General features: G+C 39.5%; 1 protein-coding gene across 2 annotated transcripts; it reads right to left on the bottom strand.

Annotated features, from left to right (window-relative positions):
• Nucleotides 1-6607: 6607 nt before the first annotated feature.
• On the bottom strand, nt 6608-11343 carry LOC101738789 (uncharacterized). 2 transcript variants are annotated; one of them, XM_004923878.5, is made up of 2 exons: nt 11116-11343; nt 6608-10266 (listed from the first exon to the last, which is right to left on the bottom strand). In XM_004923878.5, the coding sequence occupies exons 1-2, from the start codon at nt 11243-11245 to the stop codon at nt 9617-9619; spliced, it is 780 nt and encodes a 259-aa protein (XP_004923935.1). In that variant the 5' UTR covers nt 11246-11343; the 3' UTR covers nt 6608-9616. The 2 variants fall into 2 exon arrangements, with proteins under 2 accessions (XP_004923935.1, XP_021202158.2); XM_021346483.3 differs by lacking the exon at nt 11116-11343 and adding an exon at nt 10966-11100.
• Nucleotides 11344-13691: the final 2348 nt, after the last annotated feature.

Here is a 13691-nt window from a genome sequence, read left to right as displayed (position 1 = left end):
AAATCTCCTGAATTCAAATGTTCAGTGAGCAAAATACTCAAAGTAACCAGCAACAAAAGTATCAAACCAGAAACAACGAGCTGAAAATACTTAAAGCCGGATAAATTTAAAATTCTGAATTCACCCCTACTGCTATCAGCTGGAGGGACGAGATTTAGGGGGTAGGCCGTAAAATCACCATCAAACCGGATCGCGTGATTCCTGGGACGGGCGAATCAGCTTTTTTTTATCGTAAATTGCCATCAACTTTACGAGCGGAGCGCTCAAACCTTGCAGGGCTTAAGTCGCGGATGCGTTTTTTAGCGGCCGATATACTCTGTGGATTTCATACGTCAAACGAGGTAATAAGTTTGATGCTTTTATTCAGAGCTTTTATTCATGTATTTAGGAAACGTAGAACTGTTACGTGTACAAGATAAGAATAAAAAAAGATGTATGTTGTGATTACAATGAAATTCCCCTAAATGAATATTATCATTTTACATCATCTCTCTCTCTCATAAACTTTTAATAAAAAGTTGAACTTGTAAAAAAACTTAAAGTACCAATATGCTAACAAAGAAGAAAAACTGTTTAGATAGACTTACAAAACAAAATTTTATCTAACATGGCGAAACTTGAACTGAATCTTTATTATCTATATTACTTGAAGTATATTATATTATACGAATTATATATATGAATTATACTATATCAAGAATCTTTATTACTGGAACCTTCTCGTTTAACATAAACATCATTCGAAGTTCATTTCCTTGCCTAAAAAGAAGATTATAAACGTCTATTTGAATATATTTTGTCGATCATCACATATTAACTGCCGTCTGGATTCGGGCAAGAGTTTTCTCACACCATAAATGAAAAATATATGGACATGAATCAAGAATTTCAGATAAATAGTCTATCAACTGACCATCGTGCGTTATTCTCGTAAATCAGTACAAGAAAACATTAACCAAAGACCATCAAATACAACAATTAGAAACCAATGGCCACAATTACGAGGGATATCAAAATTATAGTGTAGGTACTTACAAACATAAAGTTACGCTATAGAATAGGGACATTCCCGCATCTGCTTAGCAACAGTAAAAGCCACATAGAAACCCCACATGGGGACGGCAATAATAAATTATTCAAATAACGTCACTCTAAAACGCCGTTGCAAATCGCAATCAATTTACCCCTTTCACGATAACGTTTAGCCCCAATAATGCCTCATTATTTAATAAAAAAACTCTGCGTTACGGTGCAGAAATTTAGTTGCGCCCGTGACCGATCTTGAAAGACGAAACATTTCATAACAGCACGGCACCCAGGAGAATGAAAAATGGCTTAGGAGTCTGACGTACTGAATAATGTGAATAATACACCTTTTCGCTCAATAAGCTGCTACGGTAATTTGTTGGATCACATCCACTGAAGAGTACTCGAATAGCACTTAAAAGGTACGGCTTCTGAATACGCAACGGAATCAGGGTTATTTTTTTGTCCTTTCGGAGCACGCCATCGACGAAGCGATGGGGTGCGCAGATGTCAAGAGTAATTGATGAATTGTCGTCGGAAAGAGTTGTGCGAACGGTTCCAGGTTCAGTTTGATGGACAGACGGCTAAATGAGTCACTAACGACTTGCAGAGGTCCACAGATTACGGCTGTCGTGGTACTGACAAATAGTCTAAAAACTTCGCAGTCACGGTGAGTTTTTCCTTCAGCTGCCACAGTTTGGGAAATTTTTAAATAGGATACATATAGTATTTGCAGTTCTTAAATTAAACCACTACTCTACTGTGCGTTGATGACTGTTGTAGATAAGTTTTTAGGTTGAGACATGTGCTTTGGACTTATAAGCCGAGAGCTAAAAGACGTGATATCAGGGCTGCAGTTGGTTTTATCAGGCTTAGTATTATTTTCATTTTATTATAATTGTTTTATTGTGGTTCTCCTGGGGCCAGGCTACCGATATTTTTAGCTTATTGCAACTGGCCGGGCCCCGCTGTTTCGTCCACGTTGTTCAGAAATAATGAAACATCTTGAGTTTTATCGAGATATTAACATAGTTCACTCTCTCATCCATACACTACCAACCAATACCTGGGTATATATTAAATCCCTACTACTCGTAATATATAAATGTGAATGTAAGTTTGTTTGTTACGCTTTCACGCGAAAACTACTCAACCGATCATCATGAAACTTTGTACACATATTCTTGGAGGTATTAGAAGTAAATAACTTCTTATTAAGAAAAAAATATATTTTTTTACGAAAAATTAAAAAAATTGTTTGTCAAAAAATCTCAAAATCTAACTTTTTCAACGCCATCTACCGGTTCAGTAATGAAGTTCCAATCCTGAGTACTGTAAATGAAGTCGCGGGTAAAATTTAGCGTTATGCCAAAGTAACTATTCCACGCAGACGAAGTCGCGGGCAAAAGCTAGTCTAAAATAAAATACGTCTATTCATTACTGCGTGATTGAGTAACAAACATCGTACAAACAAACTTAACATTTATAATACTGTACGATTGTGTGGCTAGATTATCAACTTAAGCAACAATGTAACATAATATTCAAATTACGAAAATCTGTATAATTATTTCGCGCCGTAAAACAAAAATGGCGTTCGTTCCGCTTTGGAGTTTTAATTTCCCAAATAGGAAACATCTGGCGACGTGTCATTAGCTCGTAATATTGGAATATAAATCCCGGTACAAGCAGGGGCTGTGTGTCTTTATGATATTTTAAACGCAGCCATTAAATATTTTATGGTAAAACATCAAGTGATCAGTATAGGCGCAGACTATTATGGTAATGTGTAAAATCCGTTAGTAATATTTACTTATTGTTTATCTTTATATCGAAATTTCCAAATTTCAAGTCATAAGGGCAAATACAAACTCTTGTAATGATACCTTATATAAAAAAGTTTATTTTTCCTAGCTATTCGCTGATAGCCAAAGGAATAGGTCCAACTGCGCGCGGACAGGCAGGCGAGCTCACGGGCTCAACCTGAGAGAATTTGCTAATACTAGCCAAAAATGTATAGTTTCGGTACTGCGAGAGAACTGATGATCTGATATGATAAACTTGCCTCTGCGAAAATCATGGTTATATAATGGTTTTGGAATCCATGATCCAATGGCATGATTGTATTGAAAGAGCATATATTTTTTTTATTGCTTAAATGGGTGGACGAACTCACCGCCCACCTGGTGTTAAGTGGTTACTGGAGCCCATAGACATCTACAACGTAAATGCGCCACCCACCTTGAGATATAAGTTCTAAGGTCGAGTATGGTTACAACGGCTGCCCCACCCTTCAAACCGAAACGCATTACTGCTCCACGGCAGAAGCAGGCGGGGCGGTGGTACTTACCCGTGCGGATTCACAAGAGGTCCTACCACCAGAAAAGTGTATCAGACCTTACAATATGGTCATATTGACGACATAGTATTCGTTTTGTTGGTACATAGCTCCAAGTAAATCTAATATTTATTGCCATCGGGCATTACTGAACTTGGTGATGGAGCACAAAACGTTATACTTAGGTGATCTAGTTTCACTCTTTATAGATAACTTGTTTAAGGAAATAATTACCACCGAACGCCACCTCTAGTTACTCCTGCCATATTCCTAAGTCATTTGTTGTAACACTGTCCTTCTTCTCCTTTCTACCTCTCTTCCTATCCCTCAGCCATAATTTCCCGTTGGTGTAGGTAAAGGCGGTCGAGCAAGCATATTATCAAACCGTACGGCCGTGTCTCATATGTAGCATTCGTATTTTCCAGTCTGAAGAGTAGTTGGCCCTAAAGGTCAGCGGCGACATTATCATCGCTTTATACTTTTTATCATCGCACCTCTCGCCATCGGAGCAGAGTTCATCCATATTATCTTATATTATATATTATAGTATATTAAGTAGTATTAAGCGGTAGGCAGCGACTTGGCTCTGCCCCTGGCATTGCTGAAGTCCATGGGCGACGGTAACCACTCACCATCAGGTGGGCCGTATGCCCGTCTGCCTACAAACGCAATAAAAAAAAAAAAAAACTGAAACCGTTGCGTTCATCGACAGTGCGTTTCCAGAGGTATTTTTTGCCACGTACCATCCGGCTATGGAATGAGCTCCCCTCCACGGTGTTTCCTGAGCGCTATGACTTGTCCTTCTTCAAACGAGGCTTGTGAAGATTATTAAGCGGTAGGCAGCGGCTTGGCTTTGCTCCTGGCATTGCTGAAGTCCATGAGCGGCGGTAACCACTCACCATCAGGTGGGCCGTATGCTCGTCTGCCTACAAGGGCAAAAAAAAAAAACTGGTGTGATGGACTTCAGTACCTAAGTGGATCCAGAATTCACCTGCCTATCTAACAAAAGTCATGATATACAATTCAATTGACATATAGCCGAGTTCTGTGTTCAGGTCTCTGCGATAGCGTAATAGAGTCAGGGTCAGCAGATCAATGCTGTAAACATACAAGGTATTATCCAATTATTATCCAATTGGTGCTGAGTGTCATCCGTTGAACTTCAATTTATTGAGGTAGCTCTTCCGAGGTGCAAAGGTCAATAGAGCTCTGATTAAACCAATGCTTAGCCACAAAATACAGTTATAATACGATTGTGGTACATAATGCAGCTAAGGTCTTGTTTTTTATGTACTGAGATAACCATCTGTAAAGCAATTAACGTAGGTAGTTGAGATTTGAGGTGCGTAATTTTCTTAAATGTATCTCAACACATAGTAACTGTTAAATTAATCTATGCTTGAACTTATAATAACTTACAGATTACTATATCCTATTTTTTTCTTTGTTGTCTCACACTTGTCAGAGCGGTCGTGGTCGTCATTCAGTATCATTGCTGTGGGCAGATGTTATGCGCCTCACGAGCAATCGCCACTTCTCCTGGTTTACAGTGAGCCCATAGGTGACAGATATACATAAGAACAATGCAGTGTTTCATACTTAGTAATACCTGCTTGCGACGAAGGGCTCGACGAGTAAATTAACCCACAGACACAGCCCACTGAGTTTCTCGCCGGATCTTCTCAGTGGGTCGCGTTTTCGATCCAGTGGTAGATTCTGCGAAGCACTGCTCTTGCTAGGGACAGTGTTAGTATGACTCCGGTTTGAGCCCCGTGATCTCACCTACTCGCCCGGTTACGCTGACATAGTCTCACAAGGCTATCAGCTTAGGTAGAAAAAAAAAAGTAATTCCTTCGGGTTTCCGCGAACCGTACACAAAATTATAACATATTTACGGTTTAATCTTGCGTTTTATTGTCAGTATGTTACTTCAGACGTTTCGTATATGTACTTTATGATTTTGACCACTAACCCCTGTATATATATTGTGTGCGTCTTATTTGTTTTAGGTAAATCAACAGAGATCCTGTCATCTAACATTCTTAGCTACTCACTTAATTCTTAGTGACTATCTGTCACTTTGCTCGTTCACGAAGCCCGCTATAGAAAGCAGAGTATTATATACACTTGACGTTGGCGAAACCTAAAAGGAAACGCCATAAACCTAAGAGATAGATAGATAGACCACGGACCTGTGTGCTTAGTGCGAGATTTATAAAGTTCTTAATAGCGTAAAAGCTAACAGCAGTTGTAACAGTGCCCCTAGCGGCAAACGTAGGCAAACGTTCCAACTGCATACAAATTTGAGTTAACTGTTACGCTATCGAGAACGTTAAAGAACTCTCACTAAGCACACTGTTTCATCCATTTCAGACGAATGTCTTACTAGAATTTAAGAGTTTATATTTGCCGTACAATTGCATTATGAAAATAACGTGAAAATAATGTCAGAAGTCATCCGCTTCTCTTGTCATCCGTCGCGTGAATAGCTCAGATGGTAGCCAAGACATTACAAGTATCGATATTGATAACAAGTTATAATCCAAACTAAACAACGGAAGTAATTTACACTTTGTAGTTTGTTCTATGGAATAACAATAATAAACAAGTAACGGCTGACATCCTGCACGCGCACCAATAAAATACACAACAGATCAGCTGATTACAACAGTTTACTGAACTTGAGTGCTTAAACCAAGAACTGTAAGCACGAAATTCCCGTGTATGTAACCGCCAAGGTATTTCTCTTCATAGACAAGGAACAGCTGTTTTCTGTCAAAGGAACTGAACATGTGTCTTGCTTGCGTGTGTGCGTGCGTCGTAAACAAAAGGATTCGCAGAAACACTGAGGTCCCAGTCTGTAATTGATTTATTTATAGATCTGTGCTACCGGAGCTCTTTTTTGCCAAAAAAAATTGCCGCCACCTACCTTGAGACATGAGGGTAAATCGTAGTTGTATAGTGTAACCGTCCCAATTGTTTCTCATTTGTCTTGGTTAGATATTTATTACAACGTGGAAGTCATTCATGAAATCATGAACATTAACATTCTGTTAATTAAGTAAGTACTTCAATGTAATATATTCATATAAAGTTAGTTTTTTAACTGGGCACATTCAGTCTGATTACGACATAATAGGTGATTGATAATGTCTATTATGAAATAATACAAAGATACCTGTGGCGTGAACCAGGGTAAGTCGAAGTCCTGCGACAATCCTAGATGGCAATAAAACGAATATACAGTATTTAGAAAAAAACATTTATTTTCATTAGAGATCTTCTGATATTTACTAAAATATTTATATTTAATCTTCTTAATATAAAACGGGTCTAATCCGGGCGGGTAACTACGAATCAATTTTCTAATAATTTATAAATACTATTATGTAGGTATGTAGTTCGCTGAGAGCCGATCAAGCAATATTATTCAGGCGAAAGTGTATTTACCCCCGCGTGTAGCTCCCGATGAAAAAATACTGATGGATCGTCCTGCTCACAGCAATGCTTTGTTTAATGACAAAAATCGTGAACACTATAATTTAATTTTAAAATACTTGTTTATCGCGATATGCTCTAGTCATCAGAATTCTGGGTTACGGCAGAAATGTCATTTAAATTATCAACCAACTTAACATAATTAATACAGAAGTACAGTAAAAGTTCCTTATTGACGATTTCGATATTCGCGGCTTATTTGCAGAGCTTACGTCCGCGCTTTTACTGTATACAATTTTTAGTTATTCGTCAATTAATTAAAATGATGATTATTAACGCCGGGCAGCCTTAACCACGTCATTTCGGATCCTCCCGAACCACTAACGGTGCTTTTATGTACCTCAAGCATCGGTCACCGGTCTCGTCGAACCCGTCGCTGGCGACGAAGGGTTTGGCGAGTAAATAAACCCACAGACATAGCCCACTGAGTTTCTCGCCGGATCTTCTCAGTGGGTCGCGTTTCCAATCCGGTGGTAGATTCAGCGAAGCACTGCTCTTGCTAGGGCTAGTGTTAGCAACGTCATCAAGTTAGAGCCCCAAGAGCTCAACTACTCGCCCGGCGAATCTAGTATAAGCCCTAGAGGTTACTAGAGAAGGTAGTATAAAAAACGCCGGGCGCATATTTTGCGTAACGTGTCGGTTCGTTTCTTTATCTTCGTATAACGCGAACGAACGTTAGCGCCGGATGTAAGATCCGTCAAACGTTTGCGTCCGGTCTGGGCAGTCTAGCACGAAGTGTGTGTGCAAATTGTGTTTCGAGAATTCGCAGGACTGATACGGACTGATATGATGGTAGTCGGTTCTGCGGGGCAAATGCTTCGCGCGCCTTTTTCAAGGCGTAGTCTCCTGTGAGAAATTGGGGGAGGTGAAGGACCTCGGCCCTTCTCTTCTCCCCTTCTTCCTCTCAGGAGGCGCCGGAGTCCGACATAGCTCGGTCCGTTACCCCCCTCGACCGGGTATACGTAAATGGATTCACCAGCGTAAAAAAAAAAGGACTGATACGGACGAACAATTTGCGGCCAGAATAGTTATTGTTGCAAAAATACATAAGGTTATGGTATTGACTTCTTAATTGTTGCGCGTGTAGCTTAATTACTGCCAAAGGTTCGTTGTTATAACATTCTGAATATATAATGTCCGTAATATTATTTATCGAGTTTTTACCTGATGTAAAAGTATATTTTGAATAAAACTTTGATTTGAACAAGTTCAGGCTTCATCCAACTGTTTTGAGTGCATTGTCGAGATTTTCATTATCAGTTACACGCGGCAGGGCTGCTCATATACAAAAGATTTCTCGTTTGATTTATTAAGCATTTATTTTAAACCCAGTTTATTTATTCACATTGAATTATTGTATTGTTTTGAGCTTTCCGTTCGCCTTATCGCGAGTAATTATCGAATACAAACAGAATACCGTCACTCATCTTATGATCAGAAGTAATCGAAATCACAAATCTTTGGACCCGACTTCAGATCTTTTGCTGTGAATTTTTCCAAATATTTAGGTACAATAGTTCCTTCCGTAACATCTACTCTCTACATGTAACAGTACCTACAGTGCATATAGTATTTACATCGCCTTGATGGCGATTTTATAGTAAACTTGGAATACTTTAATAATATATTATCTAGAGTTATTCCTTAAGAGGTAACGAATTTGATACATAAAAATAAATATTTCCGATCATCACTAATCTTTAAAATTATTGTTTAATCCTAATTAGAAGCACAATTAGATTTGTCTCCAGCAATTCTTATCCATTTGTGTATCAGTCCAAAATCACGTAGGTTTCCTCGGAATTGACTAAAGAACATAACATGCCATAGTCCAGTCACGAAATTAAAAAGTGGAGCTATTTTAGGTCTGAATAGATTAGATTAGAATAGATAGATAGATTAGAATTGAATAAAGATTTGACAATAAATAAAAAAATAAATGAAGCGAATCGTTATTTTAGTAGTGATTTGTATATTTTCATAGACCTAATGAAAACCCCGAAGCTCAACCATCATACCATCCTACGTTCACACTTGTTTTACGATTATCACTGATGAGACTTGTGCAATAAAAAAAAGACTTTGACTGAAGACAACGTACAATTTAGTAAATTTCAAAAACTTTAATGTTTCTATCGGAGAGAACGCTGCTGTCAGTAATTGTCTGTAATTGTGATTTGCAAATGATTCACATTAATTCATATATGTATTACTTTATGAAGTTTACAGAAAACGTTTCCAACCAAGAACTAGGTAAACCCGTCATCACTCACATCATAGGATTTAAAATTACTATTAAGTATTGCTACTCGTATAGTCTGCAATGTGTTGCTGGAAAATAAAATGGCGTGCGGAGCCAACGTATTATCAGTTTAATGGCGGAGTTAAAATTGTTCGAAATACTCACTTACTCAGTCGTCAGAGCTTATACGGAGCTTTACAAATGCTTAGTGTGTCTCGTTTAAATTAATCTTAGGTCTACATTATTTGCTTTTCTGCATCAAAACTTTAAATTCTATAGTCACGATCTTTTTTTTTTCTATATTAATACACCTCAAAAATTTAAGCGTCCATTGCCGCCATTTTTAAAACACAAACACTTCATTAGCAATCAGTCCTGAAATCGGAAGCGGCATTCCGACCATTATTACCACGAGTTCACGATCCGGTATTGAGGCTGGAGGCGCTGTTTTGTGCGTAGTAATATTGATACAGCCAGTTGTAATAATGCGCTGTGCCGCTGTAAGGAAGGGCTCAGGAAGGTTTCCGGTCTTCGTCCTCTGCGCCGTCTCCGGCCTCGCTGCTCGAAGAACTCCCCGCTCCCTGAGCCCAGAGACCGGCGTAACTCTGCTGCTCGGCTATCAAGGCCTCTTCGGACTCAATAACGGCATTAAATACGATTTTTTTAATTTTTACTTGAGTGGGAAATGGCAGTCTTTTAGTAGACTGGCACATGCTGTTGAAAAATATGTCCAGAGGGTCAGGCAGCGTCGGAGGCGGGGTCTCCCTTTTCCGCTCCAAGTAATGAGCTTCCGTGAACATTTTTTTGTTTTGGACTTTACATAAATAGTCAAGTTTCCTGTCGATCACGGTTAGCTGCTCGCAGTTCTTTCTTTTAGGTGATGATTCTGCTTCGGACTCCGACTCCTCAGAACTATGGGCTTCCCCGTTATGTTGGTGACCATTTTCTTGCTTGACTACCGGTGCTGAATATACTGGTGATTCGACGGGTTTTTTCCTATTGCTCATGTATGGTTGTAGGAATTGCATCGGTCCCATGTATTTCCAGGGATACGACTTTTTGGTAGGATTGCTTGGATCTTTGGCTAGCATCTCGTTTTGTCTCTTCAGCGCGTCCCTGTAACTATCTCGAAGTTTCTTCCATTTTAATTTTACTTCTTTGACTGTAAAGAATGAAATAATTTAAAAATTTTGTAGAAGAAACATTATTGAAAATTTATTAACAGTGACAACCATATATTTTCAAATTAAAATAATTATTGATCAGAGATGAATCACGCACGGTAATCTGACCCCAAATTAGGAGTCCCTGTTTGGGTACCAGAGACTGATGCCCATACGTTTAAATGTATACATGTATATAAATTAGGCACCCGGATACCTATATAGCATACAAACTGTCTCCGTTCGTCACACGAATGTTTGCCCGAGGTGGAAATCGAACCCACTACTATAATAAATATGGCCCTTACTATTTTCGTTTCTGAGCACATGCTGATTATAAGAGTGGGGTCATCGTTACTACAATGTATAATAGTGATTTCAGTCTCATGTCACAACACAACAAATATTGCTGTGTCTATGAACTCTGATTACCACTGAAACGTGAATTAGTGTGTCAAAATAAACCAATAATAATTTTTTTTCAGTTTGCAATTTCAATTCGTTCAGATAATCACACAAGATCATACGAGAAGTCCACGGTATGCATGCATCGTTAAGGGTGTTATAGTAAGCTTGCAATTGACAGCTTGTTAGTAATATTTTGGCCGGTAGCATATAAAGCTTATTCCAGCGACACAGTAAAAATAATTTAAGAAAGAGAGTCGTAATTGTAAGCACACAAGTACAAAATTACTAACAATTACAAACAAAATCATAACGACCGGCTGATAAAACAGCGTACGCTATTATCGAGCTCACATAGGACGCGGCGCCGGTTACGTATTCACGGAACATCTAGGTGGGGCGAGCGTCAGTATAGGTACTCGACCGGGGACAGCGCGACTCACCCGACGACAGATCGGTCTCCTTCATGACTTCGGCCCAAGCCGCGTCTTTTAACTCTTGGTCTCTGTACTCGATGGCCGTCGTGTTCCACAGGCAGGGGTATTTGCGAACGGTTTCAATGAAGTGCTCCATGACGCGGGCGGTGCGCTAGCTAGGTCGGCCGGCGCGGCACTGGCGCAGCTCGGCCGCCGCCTCACCCTTGCTCCGCAGCCCGCTCCCGGCCCGATACCGCACGCCGCGCCGCTCCCGGCCAGAAACAAAACAATCGTTCGTTTCTCGAAAAAAAAAAAAAGTCGCCTTGCTGTGTTTGCGGCAGCTTGAGTTCACCGATGCGCGCTCCGAGCAGAAATCACGAAGCTTAAATAAACAAATCTAATTAATACTAATCTTGTAATGTTTATTTGCTGAACTAATTTCGAAATCAAATGAAATATTCGGTTTTTAGATCAGTGTGCTTAGTGCGAGTTTCTTAAAGCTCTCGATAGCATAAAAGTTAAGCCAATTTTGTATGCAGTTGGAACAGCGTCCGTAGCGGCAAACGTACGCAAACGATCCCATTCCATACAAATATGAGCTAACTTTTACGCTATCGAGAACGTTAAAAAACTCGCACTAAGTACACAGGTTTACCATGCCTACCTTCAAAACTACAGTTTACAATATCACACCCATAAAACCTGCAAATCGCATTCTCTGTAAGATATACCATTAGAGGAATGGAAACTAGAATCTTATAGTAACAAATAGCTTGAACGTTCGCACACACCACACGCATCGCATACAGTCATGTGGCTCTAGTTCAACTTACGTACAGCGAGAGCTTTTGCTTTTTTTTCATTAAATGCCATATCTATGTCACATAAGTATCGATAAACGCACAGACTACATCATTACCGATATCAATAATCATCTCTCCATCGTCCTAAGTTGAATGTGAGAAAAAACATGTTTTGAAACATTAGATAAGCTTGAATGGTATGCCAGGGGTGCGATACTTCGAGCGCTAAAATCGTACATTAAGGTGCCATTCGTGATGAGGAGTTTTTGATCAAGTGAAAATCCTTGCTAAAACCGAGCTTACTAAAGCTTAACGAGTGCATGCGCCAACCTTCAGTTCGCGAATTATGGAGAACAGCTGCCGGGGCTTTAATTAACAAGGACTTCAGATGACCATGACTGCTCTACTAAGAGTACTGGTGGTAGGACCTCTTGTGAGTCCGCACGGGTAGGTACCACCACCCAAACTGTTTCTGCCGTGAAGCAGTAATGCGTTTCGGTTTGAAGGGTGGGGCAGCCGTTGTAACTATACTTGAGACCTTAGAACTTATGTCTCAAGGTGGGTGGCGCATTTACGTCGTAGATGTCTATGGGCTCCAGTAACCACTTAACACCAGGTGGGCTGTGAGCTGGTCCACTCATCTAAGCAAAAAAAAAAAAAAAAAGAGTAACCGTCTATGATGATAATGATGATGATTCTATATGGCCTGTGAAAACGAATTTAAAAAATAACTTACTTTTAGTAACAGTATAACTAGGCTATGTCTACAGGTAACAACCGTATAAAAACACCCAAAAAACATTTAGAGGTACAAGTTGATTTCAATGTAGGTAATACTCATTTATTGAGTTCGGAAGTTTTTCCATTAGGCACGGCAAAGGGTAGCGCTGTTCAGTTGCCGTCGAAGAGAAATAAAAATGAAAAAGAAATTCGGCCCTCTCCGAGAGAACGTCTCATTTCCGCTGTAACGCGGGTATTTACACTTTGCTGTGTGTAAAGAGGACCTTTTGTAATTCCTCGGGCATTTCTAGAAATATTTTGACGAAGGAAATAATATCACTTCCTTTCTTTTGAAATTCACCGTCCTTTGTGGTGTTTGAAGTAAAAAAGTGCCCGTTGTATGCGATAGCTGAGTGACACTCATGCGCGAGAACGTAAGTTTTGTACTGGGCATGTATCTTAACATAAAGCTCATATACACTAGTAGATGACTATTATATACCAACCCTAAGTCGCCTCTGCACAGCGCCCAACTTCTCTCTCAACGAGAGAGAGAGAGAGAATATACTTTATTGCACACCAAATATTAAAAAAACAGCCAACAAGTAGATACGTTTCTATAATAGGCGGTCTTATCGCTAAAGCGATCTCTGCGATCATACAGCCGTTTAATTTACAGAAATTCTGGAAAAGATACAGATACAGCAGGTATGTTGCAGTGTACTATTAATAATACATTAGCCCATTTAGTTTCAATAAATTACCGCAACTTTATTTTGAGACAGAGCCGTATAATAAATGATCAGCATTAGCACTGAAGGACTCCATACCCTTGTGTACGAAGAACCTTGGACTTCAATCAGAACTCTCCAGAACTCTTAGGGCGAGGGTTTAACTCTACTTGTCCAGTTATTTTTCACCTAATAACTTCTAATTATTATTTTTGGGCACCCAATCAATTTATTTTACGTCTTTCTAATGCGACCCTAAATCCAAGCCCCGATTCCTCCCCGGCCATGCCAGAAACATCACCCTTGTCCTATTATTTTTCAATTTCGCCCAACGTTGAATTCGTAATTG

The sequence above is a fragment of the Bombyx mori genome, chromosome 3, assembly GCF_030269925.1.
Source record: "Bombyx mori chromosome 3, ASM3026992v2".
NCBI lineage: Eukaryota > Metazoa > Arthropoda > Insecta > Lepidoptera > Bombycidae > Bombyx > Bombyx mori.
This window is presented reverse-complemented; position numbering and strand designations above follow the sequence as displayed.

What these genes read in the sequence shown, in the direction of transcription:
- LOC101738789 (XM_004923878.5), bottom strand. Translation starts at nt 11,245, where the DNA reads ATGGAGCACTTCATTGAAACCGTTCGCAAATACCCCTGCCTGTGGAAC. An exon ending in GGAGACCGATCTGTCGTCGG is followed by an intron (nt 10,267 to 11,115) that starts GTGAGTCGCGCT and finishes CATTCTTTACAG; the next exon opens with TCAAAGAAGTAAAATTAAAA.